The 25,135-nt window shown below is 44.8% G+C and overlaps 1 protein-coding gene across 1 annotated transcript in view; it reads right to left on the minus strand.

The window, feature by feature from the left end:
- LOC138287511 (rho crystallin-like) overlaps positions 1 to 25,135 on the minus strand; it is a 105,767-nt gene that overhangs the window by 70,802 nt on the left and 9,830 nt on the right. Inside the window, exon 2 of the mRNA XM_069227978.1 lies at positions 2,570 to 2,737. Within this exon, the coding sequence (XP_069084079.1) occupies positions 2,570 to 2,737 (168 nt within the window). The remainder of the gene's footprint in view (positions 1 to 2,569; positions 2,738 to 25,135) is intronic.

Consider the following 25,135-nt stretch of genomic DNA (forward strand, 5'->3'; position numbering starts at 1 on the left):
AAGCATTGCGTGGAATTCATGCAAAGATGCATTGGTTTCGAGATGCAGTGAGGCTGTGGTGTGAGATCCTGTTGTGTTGTCATCGAGGATCCCGTCAACAGTGCTTGCGATGCGAAGGCCAGTTTTGGGGATGTGCTGCTGTGAGCAGTGAGGCTGCCATAGATGGATGCGAGGTCCTGCTCCAGTGAAGCATTGTGCAGAGGTGGTTCTGAAGGTGATGCTTCAAACACAAGATGCGTTATGCAGCGGTGATGCAAGTCTTCAGAACTGGGTCCAATCCACCCAGCAGCAGTGATGCATCTGTTCTGCTCGAGGATGCACCACTCAGCTGAGGAGTTGTGTTGCTTCTGCTCGAGTATTAGCCTTAGGCCCACTGCCAAGGGTCCAGGACTGGCGTGGCACCACTTGGCAGGGTAGACTCGCAGGTGCAGAAGCAGGGTGGTTGGAAGTGTTTTGTGTCCCTAAGACTTCAACTAGCCCTTAAAGTCACTCTGGGTTCTGGGTTGGACAGATGCAGGTCTAGTCTTTCTCACTCCCAAGCAAGAAGGCAGCAGGCAACAGGTCAGCACAGCAAAGCAGGAGTCCAGCAGAGTGCAATCCAGTAGAGTGGTAGTCCTTCAGCAGTACAGCAGTCCTTCTTCGTGGCAGAGTATTCACAGATCCAGAAGTGTACTGAACTGGTGGTGTCTGAGGTTCAGTTCTCATACCCAGCAGTGCCTTTGATGTAGGGGAGACTTCAAAGACATGCTTTTGAAGTGCACAGATGTCCAGCACTCCCTGCCCTGGCTCCAGACTAACTAGTGGGTATTTAGACCTTTGTGTGGGGACAGGACACATCCTATTAAAATATAAGTGAAGCTATTTGACTTGATGGCCCATCAAGTCACAGATGGTCTTCAAGTCACACCTAAGCTCCCATTGTGTGTGGCTGTCTAGAGGGAATGCACAACGTCCAACTTCAAACTGCACCCAGTCATGTGACCAGAGACAAGCTGCAGGCACCAAATGGCTAAGGCAAGAAAATGCCAACTTTATAAAAGTGGCATTTTCAGAGTTGCAAATTAAAACCCAACTTCACCATGAGTTAGAATTTCAAATTAGGATTCCAGAGACACATTACTTCAAGGGTTTAATTATTTCCATTTCGTAACTAAAGTGTACTAAGGCAATTCCAATATTAACCTATGGGAGATATAGGCCCTGCAGTGGTGAAAAATTAATTTAAGAGTTTCTACCACCAAGACATGTAAAGCCTAAAAGGATATGGCTGACTTTTCAAATATAGTGCACCCTGCCCTCTGTGCTGTCCACGGTCTATTCAAGGGGTGATTTATATGCATTAATAAGGAAGGGTTAGGTCTGGCAAAGGTTTATTTGGCCAGGTCGAAATGGCAGTTTAAAACTGCACACACAGGCTCAGCAATGGCAGACCTGAGATATGTTTAAGGAGCTACTTAAGTGGGTGTCTCAATCAGTGCAGCAGGCCCACTAGTGGCATTTAATTTACAGGCCCTAGGCAGAGGTGGTGCACTTTACTAGGGACTTATATGCAAATTAAATATGTCCGTTGAGGATATGCCAATTTATCATGTTTTAGGGAAAGAGTAAAAACACTTTACCAGTGGTCAACAGTGGTAAAGTGTGTCGATCTCTGAGGCCAGCAAAAACGAAGTCACCAGAAACAGAAGGTCTAAAGGCAAAATGTTAGGGGGAACCATGCCAAGGATGCCAGGACTAACAACTCCCCACTTCAATTTAGAAATTGCAGAGCAAAATTGCAAGATGGAAGATGGGGCCAATGGGCAGCAAAGTTTGGTATAGAGATCATCCAGTTTGGTATAGAGATCTAGGAGCCATTTGTAGGACAAACACAAGGGTCATCAGAGACTTTCCAATCTTTAATTTACCAGTTTCGAAATGAGTTTGCAGTGGAAGACAGTTCCAAAGACAGAAACATGGTAATATAGTGATATACCCCACCAACGTAAATAGATTTGGCTTTTTACTTTGGTTTTATTTTTTTATAGGTTTTTTATGTAGCCCTGGTACATCCCTAAGAGTAAAACAGTCCTTCTAGTGGATTTTGAAGATTTTCCTCAAGGGTTGAGAGGGCATTCCTAACTCTAGGAGCACTGGCAGAGAAAGTGTACTTGATTGTGGATTATTTTTAATTGAAGTGCTTGGAGAAGTAGTTTATATATTCTTCTTGTGTTGCGTTTTTTACCAGATAGTTCCAATTTTTATGAGAGGTGGGGGATGATACAAGTTGTTTTATAAGTGGAGCGAGATTCAAGTGTTTAGAAAGATTACAATGGCAGTGATGCTGTCACATTTGCATGTGCAAATGTTCAGCCTGACTGCAGAGTGTAGGATGGATTTAGGATGAACGTGGGGAGTATGGGTATTGGAGATTTCCTATATTTTATGCAAGATACCACTAGCGTCTCTACGCTGCATGCTGTACCATTGGTATTTAGCATATGCATTAAATACATTTCCCCATTCCAGCCCACTTGTACTCAGAACTCTGTCTTGTAAAGAAAGGGAGTCTGAGCGGATTAAAAGTTACCTTCCCAGTGTAGAATATGTCCTCTCTCTTCACTGTTCCATCAGATATCTTGGCACGAATGGCTCGCCCAATCTCCACCTCATTGCCATAAATGTATGCACAGTCGACGTGTCGGTAACCAAGTTCAATGGCCACTTTTGTCGCTTCTTCTCCCACACTTTTTGGAACCTAGCAAGGAAGAGACAGGAAAGCAAGATGAATCTTTTTTTTACGAGGTAAATCATAACGGCAGATTGTGGAATGTGCTCTTGTTCAGAGGCCAGTTGTTACATTTTCTGAATAACATCTCATGACCCACCACATGACAAGGAACTTTGAACAATCTAGTAATTGATTGTAAATTTAGATACAAGGAAACCACTACTTATAGCAAGCATGCACTGCATTAAGCAACACCTGACTTACATATAACACATTTGAATATATTATAATATCCTAAATAATGTATGGCTTCATGTTAGAAATGGGATCTCTAGTTTGCACGCTGTCCTAGTAGGGACCCTCACTCTAGTCAAGGTAAAGGGGATAACCAGCTCAGATAACCCCTGCTCACCCCCTTGGTGGCTTGGCACAAGCAGTCAGGCTTATCTCAGAGGCAATGAGTAAAGTATTTGTACAAGCACACACAGTGAAAACATCACAAATGGCCTCCACACCAGTTTAGACAAATAGCCTATAATTATCTAAATCAAACAAGACCAAAATGACAAAAATCCAACATACACATGCAAATATATGAATGTTTAAAGTATAAAGAGTCTTAATCCATAGAAATCAATGGGTGCATTTTTTTAGCACAAAGTACCTGGTATGTGTCGAAAATTAAGCCACACAGGTGAGCGTGCATTGGAAAAACAAGCGGTGCGTCGATTCCTTACTTGCAAGTTAGGCTGTGTGGCGATTCTTTCCCCGCATGGAAGGGGTGCGCGTTTTGGAGATAAGTAGCCTCAGGTCTGTGTAGTGATGTGGAAGATTTTGATGCTGAGGGTTGATGCGTTGAAAATTCAAACGTGCTGTGTAAAGGGTCCTCCTTCAGAACAGGCGCTGTGTTGATTCTCCAGCCATGAGACAGGCGCTGCATCAAATTTTTAGCCATGGGATAGGCACTGTGTAAATTTTTCTGACACACATACAGAGGTGCTTGGATTCTTCCTCGGAGTTTACCAGATTCCACTTCTAAATGGCCATGGTCTGGATTTGACACCACAGAGCAAGTCAGGACTCTCAGCAGAAGGGTCCAGGCACTGGCGGATGAAGTCTTTGATTTCCCTTCAGAACGGGGGGCAAGCTCAGTCCAAGCCCTTGGAGAAACTTCACAAGCAGGTTTTTCAGAAAGCAAATTCTGATGGATACAACTAACTGTGGATTCCTCACCTAAAGAATTTTCTCCCCATGCGCCAGCATGGAATCCACAGGTAGCTAGTGTATCCAACAGTAAAGGCGTTACCGAAGGTAAGTAACTTGTTCTTCCAGTCCTTTTCCTCTTCAGTCAGAAGCAGCAGCAGCAGGCCAACACACGGAAGCAACAGGCAGAGTGGCAGGTCCCCCTCAAGCATCAGGCTGTTTTCATTGGCAGAGGTTCCTCTTGATCCAGAAGTAATTGGAAGTTGTGGGGTCAGTAATCCAATACTTATACTCATTTCTGCCTCTGAAGTAGGCAAACTTCAAAGGAAAGTCTTTGTAGTGCACAAGACCATGCTTCTCCCTTGAGACACACACTAGGGGATTTGAGACTGCATTGTGTGTGGACAGACACAGTGTCGCATAGGCTCTCATTATCCTAATGAGACTACTGGATTTTTGGGCAGCAAGATCGTTCACAGTGTGGGGGACTAAGTCTGACCCACGCAAAGGACCCTTGTCAACCCAAATCCGGGTTGAGCTCCGGCTAACTAGCAATGCCTTATCTCTCCCAAAGGGAAGAGACAATTGGGCAGCCGAGCGCATGACATCTTAGTGCTTCTCAGGGAAGTCGTGGTCACTCAGGTCCCAACCAGTTCTCTCATACACAGTGTGGTCTCATATATAAATGACAAAGGCAGTTTGAGTTTTAAGATTGGTTTAATAAAACGACTGCATTTTAGATAACAAGGTGTGAGCTGCAATAACCAGAACCATACAACACAGTACGATTGAAATAGTAACAAGGAGAGTGTAACATAAGAATAATGCTATCATAGTGCAACTAGATTATATTCTCTCTCTAAGTTATATTTTGAGCACAGCATGTTAAGCTCTAAGCCTCCCTTTCATGTTCCCCCGGGAGGACATCGACCCTCATACCTGAGCAAAGGCCTGTGATCAGGATCAGCATCTGCAACAGGGCAGTCAGCATCTAGTTGTGGGTTCCTGGTCGGAATCTCCCTCTTACGTGTACCAGGACTAGGAAGTGTTTTTATAACTAACATGCTGGTGTTCTAAGAAACGTCCCTACATAAGAATGTGTACTTTCTACGAACCCTAAAGACTAAACTTCTACCACGTCTATCGGCAATTTACCAGACTGTATCCTTGACTGAAGCACAGAGCGAGCAAGAATGTATTGTTTGAGAACGTCAGTGCTGAAGTAAGATAAACAGTGTGATAGAAGAAAATAAAACAAGACCGTGAAACTGGTTATTGTAAAATAACAATGCGAGGCTAAATAAAATGCATCTAGGGCAAAGTGCACAGAGGCCTAATACATTAAGCAAACGCACAGAAAGCTACATTAAAAATGGCTACACTACAACAGCCTTTTCGGGTGCAGGTGTCAGCTCCTCCCTCCCAGGAAGACTAGCCTAGGAAGACTCATCAGGATATGCAGGACACACCTCAGCTCCCTTTGTGTCACTGTCTAGAGTGTGTTCACAAACAGCCCAAGTGTCTGTCTGACCCAGACGTGTATTTATCAGCCAAGCAGAGGCACACAATGGTTAATCAAGAAAATGCCCACTTTCTAAAAGTGGTATTTTCAAACGGAGAATCTAAAAAACAATTTAACCAAAATATGTGTTTTTAAATTCTGAGTTCAGAGACCCCAAACTCCAGATCTCTATCTGCTCCCAATGGGAAACTACACTTAAAAGATATTTAAAGGCAATCCCCATGTTAACCTATAGGAAAGATAGGCCTTGCAACAGTGAAAGCCATATTGGGTAGTATTTCACTATCAGTACATGTCAAACACACCAGAACATGTCCTACCTTTTAAATACACTGCACCCTGCCCATGGGGCCTCTTAGGGCCTACCTTTGGGGTGACATACATGTAGTAAAAGGGAAGGTTTAGGCCTGGCAAGTGGGTACACTTGCCAGGTTGAACTGGCCGTTTAAAACCACACACACAGACACTGCAGTGGCAGGTATGAGCCATGTTTACAGGGCTACTCATTTGAGTGCACAATCAGTGCTGCAGGCCTACTACCAGCATGTGAATGGCAGGCCCTGGGCACCTCTAGTGCATTTTAATAGGGTCTTACCACTAAATCAAATATGCCAATCATAGATAACCAATCACCAATACAATTTAGACAGAGTATATGCCCTTCTGCATTGGTTGGCAGTGGTAAAGTGCCCAGAGTCCTAAAGGCAACAAAAACAGGTCAGAAAAAGTAGGAGAAAGGAAGCAAAAAGTTTGGGGATGACTCTGCAAAAAGGGCCAGGTCCAACACTTCACAGTTGTCATAGCCTCATAGAAGTACCCTTTAGCGAAGGTATTTTCAGGCATCATCTAACTTTTACTTGATACAGAAATCCAAATGCCCAAGCTTTGTTCGCACTGGCAGCCGTAAACAAGTCAGAAGGCTTAAGTTGAGGTTCACATCTTGTTTTAATCTTTCTCAACGGACTACAGTGTTTGCTTTGCTTCAGACATGTCAATAAATGATCAACCTTTGTGATTAAGACAAAGAAGAAAAAAAACTTTAACAGAAATGCAAAGTTCATGAGGAGCTGACGGGAGTTGCTTGTTTCAAGAGTATGGACACATTGTTGTTGAACAGTTGATTTTGCATTGCATAGTTGTGGATGGAGAGGACAGTACATGATTTACTTATTTTATATGACTTTGTATTTTCAGACTCTGGTGTTATGTATGGAACACGTTTTCTATATGTTTGATAAGGTGACATCCAATGACAGATATCAAACAAGGAAGTTTAGGTACATTTGTTGGCACTGACCCTTGATGGATGTGTGCCTATAGAGAGGTGCCCCTCTTGGTGTTCCAGAACAGGTAACAACACTAAGTAGGGTATTCCTGTTTCAAGATCCCTGTAATAGAGTAGTAGTCCACATCATAACCACATACATTGATTATTTAATCACCCCACACATGCATTATAAAGCTAGGGGTCTGCAGCTAGGCGTCACCCCGAAAAAGACCTTTGACCCTATCGGTCTCTTGAATAGGCCGACACACGTTGGTGTGTGGATGTTCAAATCACTGTATTCAAGACATTCCAAGAGAATTGCTTTTAATCATACAGAGGCACCCAATAACAATAAGAAAAACAATCAGAGTATACCCTTAGCATATTTTTAGTAACTGATTCCTAGCTTCTATCCAAAAACATTTTATCTAGAACCACAAGTGATTGAGTCCCTCATGGTGGTATTCACCTACCTCAATGAGAAGGGATACTCATGATCAAGTATGCCACGATAAAGTGGATGAGGTGTCTAATTTCAATATATAAAGATAGCTGGATATGCTGGCAAAACCTAATAGGAAGGATTTTACTATCCAAGAGCTAAGTACTTATGGTGTTTATTTGATAATATGACGTCACAGGCTTTCATGCATGTTAACCTTAATTGTGCACTGACTAATTCTAAGTGCAAGACAGAAGTATTGGGATTACTGTTCAGGCTTTCATTAACATGGGCTTTTTAGCTTTATTTTTGCTAACAAAAACTGTATGTGCTAAATTGCCACATGTTTTTGCTACTCACACTGGGATTGCCTGAGAACGATTTGTCCATTCTCAGCAGCATTTCAAGGGTGGTAGAAATCTCTGTGTTTATGTTTATGTTCTGCGCCGCCTCCGTTTGCAGCCTTTATTAAAAGGTACAACACAGTATCTTCTTTATAAACTAAAAGTAACATTGTTGTATATCCGTGTGGCAAAGGCGGGATCAAGGGGAGAGGGCCTCCATTTGCTCCTTAGAATCTAATATATTAAAAACCCTGGAAATGTGAGCAAGGCAAGCAAATTGACCGGTTGCTAGGAGAAATGCTCATAAATGGGGCACTGATTTGAGGCCTGACGGCATACAAGTACGCCAGGGGACTTTACATGACCACATGCCAGCTAAATATAATATAGTTATGCATTTTACTAATGGGTTAGGGATATTTGATGTCTGTTGTCCATTTAGCCTTTACCTTTATTTCATTTTCGATTTTCTAGATATTTATTATAAGGATGCTAATTCTTATTCATCTGATTTATTTGAAAATAACACATAACACATTCTAAAGTACCAATATTTTTGTTTGTACTCATTTTGGGTTTTTGGGTGGGCTTTGCTTTTCAAATGCACATGTAAGACATTCCCTAACAGGTTTGTCTGAGTTCTAACACCCCTTCCTCCACAATTGCATGGCTCAGTGGGAGGAGTGATACATAATGGATAGTTTTCCTTTTTTCTTGAAAAGGCAATAGTTTCCTTTTGTTATGCCCCTAACATGACTCACGGGGATGCCACCATGTGTGTCCCACCCGCCATGCTCCAGAGAGTTCATACCAGGTTGGTGAGATGTCCTGTTCCCTGCCACACAGCGGCAGCAGGGAAATATGGGGCGGCGGCTACTCACCAATTGGAAGAACGTGGCTTACTGGATGGAGGCTGACCTGCTGGTGTGGGTTACCCTTGCCTCATTTTTTGTCCATGGAGAGATTTCCTTGGGTGTAATTTCCAGCATCCAAACCAGCTTTGCCTTCGCCTTCCCAGAGTTCCTCTGAGAGAGATCTCTGGGAAGTATTTAGTCTTCCCAAATGCAGATGACCTCCCACCTGTAGTCTGTCTAAAGATTTTCCCCAAGCCAAAATACAGGCTTTTAGTTACTGATATGGTTTCCGTTCCTTTCCCTATAAAACGAGAAGACCTTCTGCTAGTCTTTGTGCCACAATGATTCTAGTTGTTTCTTCCTTATGTTTCACACTCCTGGCTTCTTCCAGGGCTTTTTTCTCCTCAATCTGAACCTGCGCCAGTTCCTCTTATATTCCTCTAGTTCACTAGTTGGCGAATTCAGGTTTCAGGTTTCACACCTCCCTGCTCAGTCACCAGTTGCTTCTTTTGGCACTACAGGTTTCAAGCTTCACGCCATTCTGCTTAGCTGTCAGGTCTCCCTGTTGGCATCTCCTTGTGACAGTTCTTTCTTGCCATCTCCAGAGCTCTGCTATTGGTCTTGTAAAGTTTTTTGCCATGTTTGCATTTCCTTCCTTGGGCTTCCTTTCAGAAGTCATCAATTACATAGCACTATCTCTGTCGGTGGCACCATGGCTAATGGAATGGGTCACCCTTACCCCCTGTAGAATAAGAGCCTGATTTACAACTCAGTGGATGGGTACTCTGTCACAATGGTGATGGATATCCCATCCCCCGAAATCTAAATCCCATTCTATCTTATGGGATTTAGATTTCAGCAGATGGGATATCCATCACTGTTGTGATAAAGTAACCCATCCGCCGAGTTCTAAATCATGCCCCAAGTCTGTGAAGATCAAACTCCCCAGGCTGAGAATCAGTCGCAAAGATCCATCCAGGAGTCATATCACTAACAGTTTGTGATACCCACACTCAACCCTGAGAAAGAAGAAATGGATCAAACTCATGTCTTGGCCCAAACTGTCCATCAACAGGCGAAGGAATTACAACAGTTACAAAACACAAATCTGGCCCTGTACCAAGCGCTAAATTCCAGGTCCTCCAAAATCTCAATGGTCTCTCCTGTGACTCCACGTTTTCACTGGTGATGTGAACAAACTGAAAGGAGTTCCTGGACTCTAACTGCATTCCAGCCCGGTTTTCACAGGTTCTGGCAAAAGTGAGGTTTTTAATAAGTGCCTTGTCTGGAACCGCACTAGCCTGGCAAACTCCTCTGGCAACAGCTGATGATCCAAGCCTTTCTAACTATGCCACCTTCCTGACAGACTTTAAGGGAATGTTTGAAAGGCAGACCTTGAAGTCTATGCAAAGAGGCACTTTGCAACATTCAATAAGACAGTCAAAAATGTTTGACGTATATTACCAGACTCTGACAAATTGCTTTTTGATGATCTTATTATGTAGCGGCCTTAGAAAGAAAATCAGAGATGAGTTGGTACACCATGTCCTTCCAGTCTCTTTTACAGAACTCACTGATAAAACCCTAGTTGAGCATCATCTTTCAGAGAGCAAAACAAAGAGGTCAAAGGCCCGTGCTGTCACTGCAGTAGGAAGGTACTGCGTTGAACCGAGAATATCTTTTTACAAAGAGTCGTCCTCTAGTGCAGAACCAGTGCAGATCAGCGCAATCTGTGGCTCCCTTTCTGAGACCGAGAGAGATCATCACTTTAAGTAGCGACTGTGCATATTCTGTGGTTCTTATGAACATCTGATTTGCTCTTGCCGAGTTCACCCAGAGAAATCTTCTGAAACTGCAAGTACCCACCTATTTTGAAAGGGTAAAGGATGGTGAAACATCCGGTCCCTTTCCTTGGAGTTCCTCGAGATTCAAGTTTTTTGCTTTTTCTTCAGCCACTCCATATTGGTCTTCCTGCAGTATCTACGCTTTTGGATTGTAAAGGCAGTGGATTAATTTAGATGAGAAATGGGCAATGAAAGGCATATTCCACAAATAGCAAAAAAAATCCCCAGAGCAAGTATAAAAAGTGGATAGAACACCCATAATTTGTGGCCCACTACAAGAGATGATAATTCTCTTAAGGCTTATTTTTGGCACACACCTAGAAATAGTTTCTTTTGATATATCTTTGTTCCTTCCAATTATGTAGTTATTTTGGGAGTTCTGGGGCAGGTACGCCAGTAACTAGGAAGCTAAAAACAATTTCAAAGTCCCTCCAATTGTGTCACTGTCACAGACATTGTTTTCCTTTAGAAGGCTATTGGTCACCAAGGAATAGGAGTCAAACAGTTATCCTTATCCTCAGACAATAAGCTTCCTCCAAGGAATTCCCACCCAGTATCTTCACCATTCAGATCTCTTTGAGAGACTCAAGGACAATGTCCTTGCTTCCCCTCAAGGAACTTGAACATGCAGCTCCCATTGAACCTGGGCAACTATGTCCTTCATAAGACTTTACTCTCTTTTGGAATTAGAAAAGGAGGTCTTGAGTCACGTGAGGCTCTTTGTTCATTGTGCCTGAAAAAATACAATGAATTGAGATCTAGACTGCAGGGGTTTAAATAAAATAGCCATTAGGGAATGGTACCCCTTTTTTCAGATTTTCTAACCTGTGAAAAGGCCTTCACTAAACTAGACCTCTTTTGAGTGTATGACCTTCTAGGAATTACGAAGGGAAACAATTGGAAAACAGCCTTCAGAACCCCTGTGGGCCATTATTAGGTTAATGCCCTTTGGGATGAGTAATGTGCCAACCATTTTCCAGTGATTAATGGACTACATGTTTTCTGACTAGTTTGTAGTCATCTACATGGATGATCTCCTGGTTTATTCTAATGATCCTAAATTGCACCATCGACATATCAGTCAGTACTAACTAGACAGCGTCAGAGTCAGCTCTTTTGAAAACCTGAATTTTTTTAGCTTGACCAGTCTGATGCTGAATACTTGGGAGTCTGGTGAAAGAAATGGTAAATGGTTAGCTACAACGTCTGTTATGACTCTAGAGCAGTTGAAGCTTTCAAGAACCTGAAACAAACTTTCACTCAAGCCCCAACCAGCTTATTATGAAGAGGGATGCCTCTAATAGTGCTGGCAGTGGAGTTCTCCTACAGCACAAGAGAATGATGATTAAGAACACCCTATTGCTTATTTGACTCATAGTCCAAGAGACTCTGAAAGATAATATTTCGTCCTTGAAAGAGAACAGGCAATGAAACTGGCCTGTACGGAGTGGAGACTTTTGTTGAAAGGGACTCAATATCCCTTTGAAAACCAAACTGGTCATTAAAGTCTGCAATGTTAGTCAACAAGTATGATGGCATACTTTTTCAATCAATATGACTTTTTCATCACCCATATTCCTGACAATAAGAATTTTCAAACTGATGCTCCCTCCAGGAGATATCTAGAGTCGTCTTCTGATTATGGTCAGAACACCGTTTCACTGCAAAGGATAATGGGAGTTGAACTGTTCTTTCTTGGCAAGGTTCAAGCTGGAATTTCATGGTAAAAAATAAAGAATTGGAAGCATTAAGAAGGATGGTACACAAACAAAAAACATAGCTTGAAAACGAAAACCTCTATTCATTAACCCTAAAGAATTAAAAGTTGAGGTTTTCAATATGTGCCCGGTTTTCTCGTAGCTGGTCACAAGGGTGATAAATAAACTTTTAAACTGGTACAGCTTTCATTTTGGTGGCCATCCAAGTGTGAAGACACAGAACTTTATGTTATTTCTTTATGTTTAAGTTAATGGTAATCCAGTTTGTGCTCAAGTGACAACGTCCCACTCCCGACCATCTGGACGTCTTCAACCATTACCATTCAACCATTACCAGTTCCAACAGAGATCTGGCATATTTTGCTCTCCAACTTAATGATCACTTTGCCCCGATCTGAAGGAAACTGGGTAATCATGGTAACTGGTTGTTCAAAGATGGCTCATTATACAGTTTGAAGAGATTATCTTCTGCTAAGATTGTGGGACAAATTTTTATACAACAACTTTTTTTATTACATTGGTTTCCCAAATCCTATCTTCTGGTAGAGGATCACACTATGTATCTCAATTCCGAAAGCCTTTTTCCAAATCTCTTCGTATTGAAGTGGTATTGTCTCTTATTACCAACCTGAAACCAAGGGCCAGATTCAGCAACTTAACCCAGGATTAGACCAATATCTTCAGTGTTTTTGTGCCTCTACTCTAAGTGACTTGATCTCATTTTTTATACCAGCTGAATGTTCTTACCACTCACAGTACAACTCAGACAATTCCTTTTTTTGCTGTCTTCATGGTCTTTATTCTAGAACTTTTCTTTATGGATCTCGGGGTCAAGCCTGGTACCACCAGCTCGTATTTCTTTAAACAATTGCCTTATACAAACCATGAAGTGAATGATACACTCAAACCTTCAAGATTCCAAGAGAAGAGTGAACACTACACCAATAACTACAGTAATCCTTCTCCTCTTATAAGATTTACTTGACTTCAAAGTTTCTGCCTACCCATCTCTCGCTAAATGAAATTTTACCCCTGATTTTATGGAGCTGTCAAGATTATTCAGGTCAAAAATTCTGTGGCCATCAAACTTTTCTTACCACTAAATTGGATGATTCATCCAGCCTTTCATTTATCCCAATTGCAGCATAATCTTACTGACCCTGTTCGACATCTGTTTACTTTTTCTCTACCAGTCTTGGTGAGAAATGTTTCAGAATTTGAAGTTCTAGAAATTCATGACTCTCAGTCTTTAGACTGAAACTGCAGTTTTGTATTCACTGGAAAGGCTGCCTGCCAAGTGAATAATCTTGGGAAGATGCTGACTCAGTTAACGCCCTAATACTATGTCAATGTTTTAGAGAATGTCCAGATAAACCTGAAGCTTCAAGAAAGGGGCATACTGGTATGCCACTGCAGCAACTTCCAGGGCAGCTGCAAATCGTGTCCTGCCCACCATGCTCCAGGGAGTTTGTGGTAGACAGGCAGGATATTCTGTTATTTCCTGCACGGTGGCAGCAGGAAAACAAAAGTCAGCCCCAGCAGATCACCATATGGAAGAACACATCTTACTAGACAACAGTGCTTCCCATGCCCATTTTTCTCACTATGGAGATTGCCTTGGGAAACATGTTCAGCGTCACACACCAACACTGCAGTCTCCTTCCCAGAGTTCCCCAGAGAGAGTCTCTAGAAAGGAATTATTTATCCCAAACAAGTTTGACCCCCAAAAGGTCTCCCTAAATATTTCCCCAAGCCAAGATGGAGGCTGGCATTAACATATCAAAGTGAAACCATTGTTCCTGCATGCCTACCACATTAAACATAAATGTATTATAATTGACAATGTTCGTATTTATTGACTTCTTTTAATGAGATTTGCAATCTAGAGTTTTGGGACTTTTTTACATTTGCTAATGAGCAATTAAATGGTTAAAAAGGTCTGCTTGATCTTAACTTTCTGTGCCACAGGGTGAGATTGACAGTTTAAGTGAGGTAATTTCCATTTATACTACTTAAAGTTTCATGCACTCATGTCAATTATACTGAAGACCTCTGAGGTGATGCAACAAGTCAGAACCTCTTGTTTTCTCCAGTTCCTCTCAGCTATGCAATAATTAATACTGTAGGAAAATGCCACTGTTGGCATGGTTGCCCCCCACTTTTTGCCTAGTGTTGATGCAATCTTTGATTGAAAGTGTGCTGGGATCCTGCTAACCAGGCCCCAGCACCAGTGTCCTTTCCCTAAAACTGTACCTTTGTTCCAACAATTGGCACAGCCCTGGCACACAATGAAGTCCCTTGCAAAAGGTATCCATGGTACCGAGGGGTCCTGTGGCCAGGGAAGGTCCCCAAGGGCTCCAGCATGTATTATGCAGTGCCTGAGTGATCCCCAGGGCCCCCTCATAGAGCTCCATTGGCAACCCGACACCCTATTTGCACCCTGCACCCGGCTGCCCCTTTGCCGCTGAGGGTGTGGGATTGGTGCCTACTTGGGTCCCCACTAGTGCTCCTCTAAACCTCCCTGGTTTGCCCTCTGACAACATGGGTACTTACCTGTAAGCAAGAACTGGAGTACCCCCTGTCTCCACTGGGGCCCACATTATTTTGGCTCCTGTTTGGCCTCTGCACCTGACCGCCCCGTGTTGCTGGTGCTGGGTAGTTGGGATTATCTTGAACCCCCAACGGTGGGGCTAGCTATGCCCCAGAGACTAAAGCTGTAAGTTTGTTACTTACCTCAAAAACTGTACTTTATTTTCTCCCCCCAAGAACTGTTGAAAATTGCAGTGTCCACTTTTAAAATAGCTTTTTGCCATTTTAAGAAAAACTGTGTACATTGTTGATTCCGTTCAAATTCCAGAGTATACCTATGCAAAGTACCTTTCATGTAATGTACTTACCTACAAATTGAATCTTGTGGTTCTAGAAATAAATTAACAAAATATATTTTTCTATATAAAATCCTATTGGTCTGGAGTTAAGTCCTTGAGTGTGTGTTCCTTCTATTGTTTGTGTGTGTACAACAAATGCTTAACACTACCCTTTGATAAGCCTAACTGCTCGACCACACTACCACAAATAGAGCATTAGTATTATCTATTATTGCCTCTATCAAGCCTCTGAGGAACCCCTGGACTCTGTGCACACTGTGGGGGTCATTACAACCTTGGCGGGCTGAAGCCGCCTGCCAAGGTCTGACTGCCGGGCGGTCGCCAATGCAGCCGCACTCGCGCCTCAGCCATTATGAGATCGCCGCTGAGCCGGCGGGCCTGGTTTCCGCTCGCCGGCTCAGCGGGGATCTCAGCCGCATCACAGTAGCCGGCTCCAAACGGAGCCGGCGGTGTTGCGGCTGTGCGACGGGTGCAGTTGCACCCGTCACGCTTTTCACTGTCTGCATAGCAGACAGTGAAAAGCTGCATGGGGCTGTGGTAGGGGGCCCATGCAGTGCCCATGCCAGTGGCATGGGCAGTGCAGGGGCCCCCAGGGGCCCCGCGACTGCCCTTTCCGCCAGCCTTTTCATAGCGTGCAAACTGCCATGAAAAGGCTGGCGGGAGTGGGACTCGTAATCCCCTGGGCAGCGCAGCCAGCAGCGCTGCCCTGGAGGATTACTCCCGCCGGGACAAAAGTGGCGGGAAACCACCGGTCCCGGCAGTGCGCCACGGTCGTAATCCCCAGGATTTCACCGCCAGCCTGTTGGTGGTGAAATCCGTCAAAACAACCCTGGGAGTCAAAGACCGCCAGGGTTGCAATGAGGGCCTGTATCTCATTTTGATAAATTATATGCAGAGCCAGCTTCCTACAAATACTTTCCAGTAATGTTTGGTTTCTCAATCAAATTAATTGAATACAACCCCAAAACTTCCAATTAGCCATACTTGAGTAATGTGTGCCACCACAGCTTTTTTTCTGATATCATACAGGGCTTACAGATCGTTCCCTGTGGTTGAATTAACCACTGAACACTATGGGCCTAATTAAGAGTCTGGCTGATGGAAAAGCCCATTTGCCAAACTCCGGACAGGGTGGCCGCCGCCTTCGTGGCAACCACCCCGCCGGAGTTATTAAGAGTTTGCCCGCTAGGTCAGCGGGCAGAAACCTCGGTTTCCACCCACCGCCAAGCATGAAACAGGCTACAGCATTGTTTCCTGCTCGTAGCCAAGCCAGCGGCCATGCTGTAGCCTGCAGGGTGCATCAGCACCCTTGCAATGTTCACTGTCTGCAGAGCAGACAGTGAACATTGCAAGGGTGCAGAGCAGAGGGGCCCCTGCACTGCCCGTGTGAAGTGCGCGGGCAGTGCAGGGGGGCCCCTGTGGTCCCCTGCACCTGTTCTCCGCCAGCTTTTTCATGGCGATGTTACCGCCATAAAAATATTAGAGGATAACAAGGTCGTAATCCACAGGGCAGCGCTGCATGCACCACTCCACTAGCGGATTACGATCATAGATACTGGCAGTGCTGGCGATTACCTGGTGGTCTGACCACCAAGGTTTTAATGTGGCAGTCGGACCGCCGCAACAGCTGCGGTCCTGACCGCCCCCGCGAGACCACCACACTCAAAATGAAGCCCTATGTGATGTCAATAAAGGAATGCATCTGGGTCGTTACAGGACAGGCAAACGTGTGGGTTACAGAATAGACTCGAACCAGTGGCTCCTTCTGCTGGGCCAGAAATGAGGGGACACAATGGGGCAGACAGCGATTTGGAAACAGAAGACTACATGTATGAAGATTTGAAATAGCTATTTCCTTATTGTGATTTGTAGGAAATCACAATTGGGAAATAGCTATTTCAAATGAATGAAACTCTGTTGACTGTTATTTGCGATTCATGGTAGGCCGCAAATAGACCTACCTAATAAATATTAATAAGCTAGGTTGCAATTTGCAACCTGTTAGAAATCGCAGTCATCACGGGGATGGTGGTCTGCTGGGGTCAGCACACTACCATGTGTCTGATTGCTTTTAAATAAAGCAATTTTTTTTTTAACACAGCCCATTTACCTTAAAGGAAAACGGGATGCATTTCAATAGAAAAAAATGAAAAGTTGAAGTTTCATTTTTTAAGAGTAGGCAGCGGTCCTTCCGATCACTGCCTGCTCTTGAAAAATATTTTCCGAACCACTCTCAAAGGGTAAGTGGTCCCTTGGGGATCTCTTCCCATTTGCAAATGAGTTAACACCAGCTCTGAGTTGGTGGTAAAAGTGTGAATATTTTGCAACCGCATTTCGGTTGCAAAACATTCATACATACAGTGGCACAGTTTGATTTGCTCTGCATTCCCTCCATCATCTGTTGTTTTTGCATTTGTCGCCCCAAGTGGGAAGGGTATGCCCAGACGTGGGTCCCATGCTTGCTGTGCCACTAGCTTCTAGATAGCCTGGCTCATAAAGGGTGATACCATCAAACCGGTCCCAGGATTCTTTTTTCTGGTCTAGGGAGGACCTGGCCTGGTATTTCGGGCTGGACTGTTCCCATGGGGAAAAGGGTCAAGACTGATTTGCCTATGGCTGGGACCAAACTGGAATGTCATGGCAAGCAAAAAAACTGATGGATTAAACCCAGATCTGTGCCTGGGGGTGAATGTTTGATTTGCTCTGCATTCTTTCCATCATCTGTTGTTTTTGCATTTGTCATGCTGGTGACAGCAGCGTCGTGATTGGAGGGTAGTCCAGAAGCCATGTGCTGTCGGGAATCCAAGGAGGACAGAGGGAGAGACGGAACCTTCTTTCCCAACATAGAGGTAAGTGTTTTTTTGTTTTTTTTTAATAACTCCTCCCACCCCATCACCCCCGTTGACAAGTGTCTGCCACTGATTACAAATAGTTTTAAGGAAGAAATTGTGATCTTTTCAGGAAAAAACTCTAGGATTTTCAGACTACAACATAACGTAGAATAGCTAAAAATGAATTGGAGTTTCATACTAGAAGAACAAGTGTAAATTGCCCTCTTCACACAGCGTTGAGTCCGTTACTGATATGATAATGCTGCCATCTAAAAGGTTGAGAAACTGCCTAGTGTTACACTCTTTTGAGACAGCCGTTTATACCTCTTAAATATTATGAGTCACAGTAGTAACCAGTTAAAAGAACAGCAAAGAGTTAAAAACGCAATAACAGGGAAGGCAAAAAGTACCAGTGTAAATATTTTATCACCGATTTGTCACTAAAATAAACAATATTTGGCAGAGATAGTGCAATTGTACATCATCTTTTTTGAGGGTTCTTTGTAAATGTTACATAGCATAGTTATCTGCGAATATAAATTAATATGCAGCCCAAGGTCTGTAATATGACCTCCATTCACCCCTTCATTGGTGCAAATAGGCACAGTTAAAAATTTAGAGAAATTATACAACGCTTTTTTCAGGGTTTTGGAGGATGAGCTGGGGGTCGACATCTATGGAAATCCAGCTATCTAGGCATCCACCTGGTGGCTTGACTCGATGGGACCCTGTCTCAGTCCGTCTATGGGCACAGAACCGTGGCATCATTTTTCACAACAAATAGCATTTGAGGCGCAGACTAGTCAGCTTACTTCTACCTATTTCTTCCTGCTGAAAATAATTACATAAAACACTCCACTGCAACCCAGTTTCTCCTTTAAAAACCTAATTCAGACCCTTTTCACCTCCATGGTGGACTGGTGCAATTCTATTGTTGTAGCACCGCTGGGTATCTTCCTAAAATACAACTGATCCAAAATGTGGCTGCTCAGCTTATTGTTGACTTGAGTAGAAAGACCAAGATTTTGTCACATCGTGCTCTAGGTCCATGTCCACAAGTGCGGCCTGTTTAAGGCTTTATGTTTGTGTCACAAAGCCTCACACTGTCTACCTATTGGTAATTACTTATTTACTTTGTAGGTCTCCAGTTTGTTTCACTTTTGTCTTATTGGCTCATTTAGCCCTTGGGGACAGTCTAATAATCTGCTTGACCAATGGAGGTCTTGCCATTGCTGGTCGACATTAGTCACCCACCACGTGTCAGGTTTTTCTTACTGATAGTCCTACCCCAACATGCCAAGACCACTTTTAGCCAAAATGCAAAGCTGAGTAGGCCACCATGTTATTGTAGGCACTTGGTAATGTTTTTTAATGTTCACAAACATTTTCCCAAATTGTGGGCTTGGTGCTAAAAATGAAAAAAACAAAAGTCGGCATGGGTTACATGGCAGTCATAAAAATATGGGCCTTCTAATACTGTGTTGTCAGCAGTCATGTGGTCTATGATCCACCAGCAAGGGTTGTATGATGGAACCACGCATGCGGCAACCACACATGCCTGAACAATGCGGTCGGAAAAACGACTGCGTTGTTTCCACGCCTGCCTTTACCACGCATGCCTTTACAATGATTTTTTGTTTTAAAGACACGCCTAGTAAAGGCATGTGTGGAACGCATTTGTGGTTGTGGCATGCCAGCCCCCACCCTAAAAACAGAAGTACCCCGACCCCCCACTGTAGGAGGCTGGACTGGCTTGTAGTGAGTACCAAGGGGTACTTGCACCTTGCACCAGGCCCAGTTATCCCTTATTAGTGTATAGGGTGTCTAGCAGCTTAGGCTGATAGATAATGGTAGCTTAGCAAAGCAGCTCAGGCTGAACTAGGAGACGTGTGAAGCTACTACAGTACCACTTAGTGTCATTTGCACAATATCATAAGAAAACACAATACACAGTTATACTAAAAATAAAGGTACTTTATTTTTATGACAATATGCCAAAGTATCTTAGAGTGTACCCTCAGTGAGAGGATAGGAAATATACACAAGATATATATACACAATAGCAAAAATATGCAGTATAGTCTTAGAAAACAGTGCAAACAATGTATAGTTACAATAGGATGCAATGGGGAAACATAGGGATAGGGGCAACACAAACCATATACTCCAGAAGTGGAATGCGAACCACGAATGGACCCCAAACCTATGTGACCTTGTAGAGGGTCGCTGGGACTATTAGAAAGTAGTGAGAGTTAGCAAAATAACCCACCCCAAGACCCTGAAAAGTGAGTGCAAAGTGCACCAAAATTCCCCTAAGGACCAAATAGTCGTGTTAGAGGGAGAATGCAAGGAAAACACAAATCAGCAATGCAACAACGATGGATTCCTGTCTGAAGGTACCTGTGGAACAAGGGGACCAAGTCCAAAAGTCACAAGCAGCTCGGAGATGGGCAGATGCCCAAGAAATGCCAGCGGTTGGTGCAAAGAAGCTCTTACTAGGCTGAAGAACTGTGAATACTGCAGGAACGACAAGGGCTAGAGACTTCCCCTTTGGAGGATGGATCCCCCACGCCTTAGAGAGTCGTGCAGAAGTGTTTTCCCGCCGGATGGACGCCAACAAGCCTTGCTACACGCAAATCGTGCGTTTGGCGTTTTTGGACGCTGCTGGGGCCCAGGAGGGACCAGGAGGTCGCAAATTGGACCTGCAGAGAGAGGGGACGTCGAGCAAGACAAGGAGCCCTCACTAAAGCAGGTAGCACCCAGAGAAGTGCCAGAAACAGGCACTACGAGGATGCGTGAAACGGTGCTCGCCGAAGTTGCACAAAGGAGTCCCACGTCGCCGGAGACCAACTTAGAAAGTCGTGCAATGCAGGTTAGAGTGCCGTGGACCCAGGCTTGGCTGTGCACACAGGATTTCCGCTGGAAGTGCACAGGGGCCGGAGAAGCTTGCAAAGTCGCGGTTCCCAGCAATGCAGCCCAGCGAGGTGAGGCAAGGACTTACCTCCACCAAACTCGGGCTGAAGAGTCACTGGACTGTGGGAGTCACTTGGACGGTGTCGCTGGATTCGAGGGACCTCGCTCGTCGTGCTGAGAGGAGACCCAAGGGACCGGAGATGCAGCTTTTTGGTGCCTGCGGTTGCAGGGGGAAGATTCCGTCGACCCACAGGAGATTTCTTCGGAGCTTCTGGTGCAGAGAGGAGGCAGACTACCCCCACAGCATGCACAAGCAGGAAAACAGTCGAGAAGGCGGCAGGATCAGCGTTACAGAGTTGCAGTAGTCGTCTTTGCTACTATGTTGCAGGTTTGCAGGCTTCCAGCGCGGTCAGCGGTCGATTCCTTATCAGAAGGTGAAGAGGGAGATGCAGAGGAACTCGGCTGAGCTCATGCATTCGTTATCTGAAGTTTCCCCAGAGACAGAGACCCTAAATAGCCAGAAAAGAGGGTTTGGCTACCTAGGAGAGAGGAAAGGCTACTAACACCTGAAGGAGCCTATCACAAGGAGTCTCTGACGTCACCTGGTGGCACTGGCCACTCAGAGCAGTCCAGTGTGCCAGCAGCACCTCTGTTTCCAAGATGGCAGAGGTCTGGAGCACACTGGAGGAGCTCTGGACACCTCCCAGGGGAGGTGCAGGTCAGGGGAGTGGTCACTCCCCTTTCCTTTGTCCAGTTTCGCGCCAGAGCAGGGGCTAAGGGGTCCCTGAACCGGTGTAGACTGGCTTATGCAGAATTGGGCACATCTGTGCCCAACAAAGCATTTCCAGAGGCTGGGGGAGGCTACTCCTCCCCTGCCTTCACACCATTTTCCAAAGGGAGAGGGTGTCACACCCTCTCTCAGAGGAAGTTCTTTGTTCTGCCATCCTGGGCCAGGCCTGGCTGGACCCCAGGAGGGCAGCTGCCTGTCTGAGGGGTTGGCAGCAGCAGCAGCTGCGGAGAAACCCCAGGAAGGGCAGTCTGGCAGTACCAGGGTCTGTGCTACAGACCACTGGGATCATGGAATTGTACCAACAATGCCAGGATGGCATAGAGGGGGCAATTCCATGATCATAGACATGTTACATGGCCATATTCGGAGTTACCATGGTGAAGCTACATATAGGTAGTGACCTATATGTAGTGCACGCGTGTAATGGTGTCCCCGCACTCACAAAGTTCAGTGAATTGGCTCTGAACAATGTGGGGGCACCTTGGCTAGTGCCAGGGTGCCCTCACACTAAGTAACTTTGCACCTAACCTTTACCAGGTAAAGGTTAGACATATAGGTGACTTATAAGTTACTTAAGTGCAGTGTAAAATGGCTGTGAAACAACGTGGACGTTATTTCACTCAGGCTGCAGTGGCAGGCCTGTGTAAGAATTGTCAGAGCTCCCTATGGGTGGCAAAAGAAATGCTGCAGCCCATAGGGATCTCCTGGAACCCCAATACCCTGGGTACCTCAGTACCATATACTAGGGGATTATAAGGGTGTTCCAGTAAGCCAATGTAAATTGGTAAAAATGGTCACTAGCCTGTCAGTGACAATTTGGAAAGAAATGAGAGAGCATAACCACTGAGGTTCTGATTAGCAGAGCCTCAGTGAGACAGTTAGTCACTACACAGGTAACACATTCAGGCACACTTATGAGCACTGGGGCCCTGGGTTACCAGGGTCCCAGTGACACATACAACTAAAACAACATATATACAGTGAAAAATGGGGGTAACATGCCAGGCAAGATGGTACTTTCCTACACAACCCCCCCCCAAACGAAGGACAATAAGACTAGCCATTACCTGATGAGTCTTCATTGTCTAAGTGGAAATATCTGGAGAGTCCATCTGCATTGGAGTGGCTACTCCCAGGTCTATGTTCCACTGTATAGTCCATTCCCTGTAGGGATATGGACCACCTCAACAATTTAGGATTTTCACCTTTCATTTGTTTTAGCCAAAGTAGAGGTTTGTGGTCTGTCTGAACAATGAAGTGAGTGCCAAACAGGTATGGCCTCAACTTCTTCAGAGCCCAGACCACAGCAAAGGCCTCCCTCTCAATGGCAGACCAACGCTTTTCTCTAGGGGTCAACCTTCTACTAATAAAAGCAACAGGTTGATCCTGGCCCTCAGAATTAAGTTGTGATAGGACTGCCCCTACTCCTAATTCAGATGCATCAGTTTGGACATAGAATTTTTTAGAGTAACAAGGGCTTTTCAGGACAGGTGCAGAGCACATGGCCTGCTTCAGCTCCTCAAAAGCTTTCTGACAGTTTGCTGTCCATAATACCTTTTTAGGCATTTTCTTTGATGTGAGGTCATTAAGAGGGGCTGCAATGGAGCCATAGTTCTTAATGAACCTCCTGTAATACCCAGTGAGGCCTAGGAAGGCTCTCACCTGAGTCTGAGTGGTAGGGGGAACCCAATCAATAATAGTTTGGATTTTCCCCTGAAGTGGTGCAATCTGTTCCCCACCAACAAGGTGTCCCAGATAAACCACCTTACCCTGCCCTATCTGGCACTTTGAAGCCTTGATAGTGAGGCCTGCCTTTTGCAGGGCCTCCAAAACTTTCCATAGGTGGACCAGGTGATCATCCCAGCTGGAGCTAAAGACAGCTATATCATCCAAATATGCTTCACTGAAAGCTTCCAGCCCTTGCAGGACTGTGTTCACCAACCTCTGAAAAGTGGCAGGTGCATTTTTCAAACCAAAAGGCATTACAGTAAACTGGTAATGTCCTCCAATGGTAGAAAATGCAGTCTTAGGTTGAGCATCTTCTGACATTTTGATCTGCCAATACCCTGCAGTCAAATCAAAAGTGCTTAGATACTTGGCAGATGCCAGTGTATCTATTAGCTCATCTGCCCTGGGTATAGGGTGAGCATCAGTTTTGGTTACCAAGTTGAGACCTCTATAGTCTACACAAAACCTCATTTCCTTCTTTCCATCTTTAGAATTGGGTTTTGGTACCAGTACCACAGGAGAAGCCCATGGACTGTCAGAGTGCTCAACCACTCCTAGTTCCAACATCTTCTGAACTTCTTGCTTTATGCAGTCCCTGACATGGTCAGGCTGCCTATAGATCTTACTTTTGACAGGTAAACTGTCTCCAGTATCTATAGTGTGCTCACACCAAGAAGTGGTGCCTGGCACAATGGAGAAGAGTTCTGAAAATTGTCCTAGGAGATTTATGCAATTATCTTTCTGCTCAGCAGTAAGACAATCAGCCAAAACTACACCTTCCACAAGAGCATCTTGTTCTGTGGAAGAGAAGAGATCAGGTAGAGGATCACTGTCTTCTTCCTGTCCCTCATCTGTTGCCATGAGCAGGGTGAGATCAGCCCTGTCATAGTAGGGTTTCAGGCGGTTGACATGGAGCACCCTAAGGGGACTCCTGGCAGTGCCTAAGTCAACCAAGTAGGTGACTTCACCCTTCTTTTCAACAATTGTGTGGGGTCCACTCCATTTATCTTGGAGTGCTCTTGGGGCCACATGCTCCAAGACCCACACTTTCTGCCCTGGTTGGTACTGAACCAAAACAGCCTTCTGATCATGCCATTGCTTCTGGAGCTCTTGGCTGGCCTGAAGGTTTTTACTGGCCTTTTTCATGTACTCAGCCATCCTTGATCTGAGGCCAAGTACATAATCCACAATATCCTGCTTAGGAGCTTTTAAAGGTTGTTCCCAACCCTCCTTTACAAGTGTGAGTGGACCCCTAACAGGGTGTCCAAAAAGAAGTTCAAAGGGGCTGAAGCCCACTCCTTTCTGGGGTACCTCCCTGTAGGCAAAAAGGAGGCATGGTAGAAGGATATCCCATCTCCTGCGGAGTTTTTCAGGGAGTCCCATAATCATGCCTTTGAGAGTTTTATTAAATCTCTCCACCAGTCCATTTGTTTGTGGATGATAGGGTGTTGTGAACTTGTAAGTTACACCACACTCCTTCCACATGGCCTTTAAGTATGCAGACATGAAATTGCTTCCTCTGTCTGATACTACTTCCTTTGGGAAGCCCACCCTGGAAAATATTCCCAGGAGGGCCTTTGCCACTGCAGGAGCTGTAGTGGTCCTTAAAGGAATAGCTTCAGGATATCTTGTGGCATGGTCCACTACCACCAAGATAAACCTATTGCCTGAAGCAGTAGGAGGGTCAAGGGGGCCAACTATGTCAACCCCTACCCTTTCAAAGGGAACCCCAACCACAGGCAGTGGGATAAGGGGTGCCTTTGGAGTGCCACCTGTCTTGCCACTGGCTTGACAGGTTTCACAGGACTTACAAAATTCTTTTGTGTCCTCAGACATCCTAGGCCAATGAAACAGTGGTACCAATCTGTCCCAAGTTTTCATTTGACCCAGGTGCCCAGCTAAGGGAATGTCATGTGCCAGTGTTAGGAGGAACTTTCTGTACTCCTGAGGAATCACTAATCTCCTGGCAGCTCCAGGTTTAGGATCCCTATGCTCAGTGTACAAGAGGTTGTCCTCCCAGTAAACTCTGTGTGAGTCACTGACATCCCCATTAGCCTGTTTGACAGCTTGCTGTCTGAGAC

Source organism: Pleurodeles waltl, chromosome 4_1 (assembly GCF_031143425.1).
Source record: "Pleurodeles waltl isolate 20211129_DDA chromosome 4_1, aPleWal1.hap1.20221129, whole genome shotgun sequence".
In the NCBI taxonomy this organism is placed as follows: Eukaryota; Metazoa; Chordata; class Amphibia; order Caudata; family Salamandridae; genus Pleurodeles; species Pleurodeles waltl.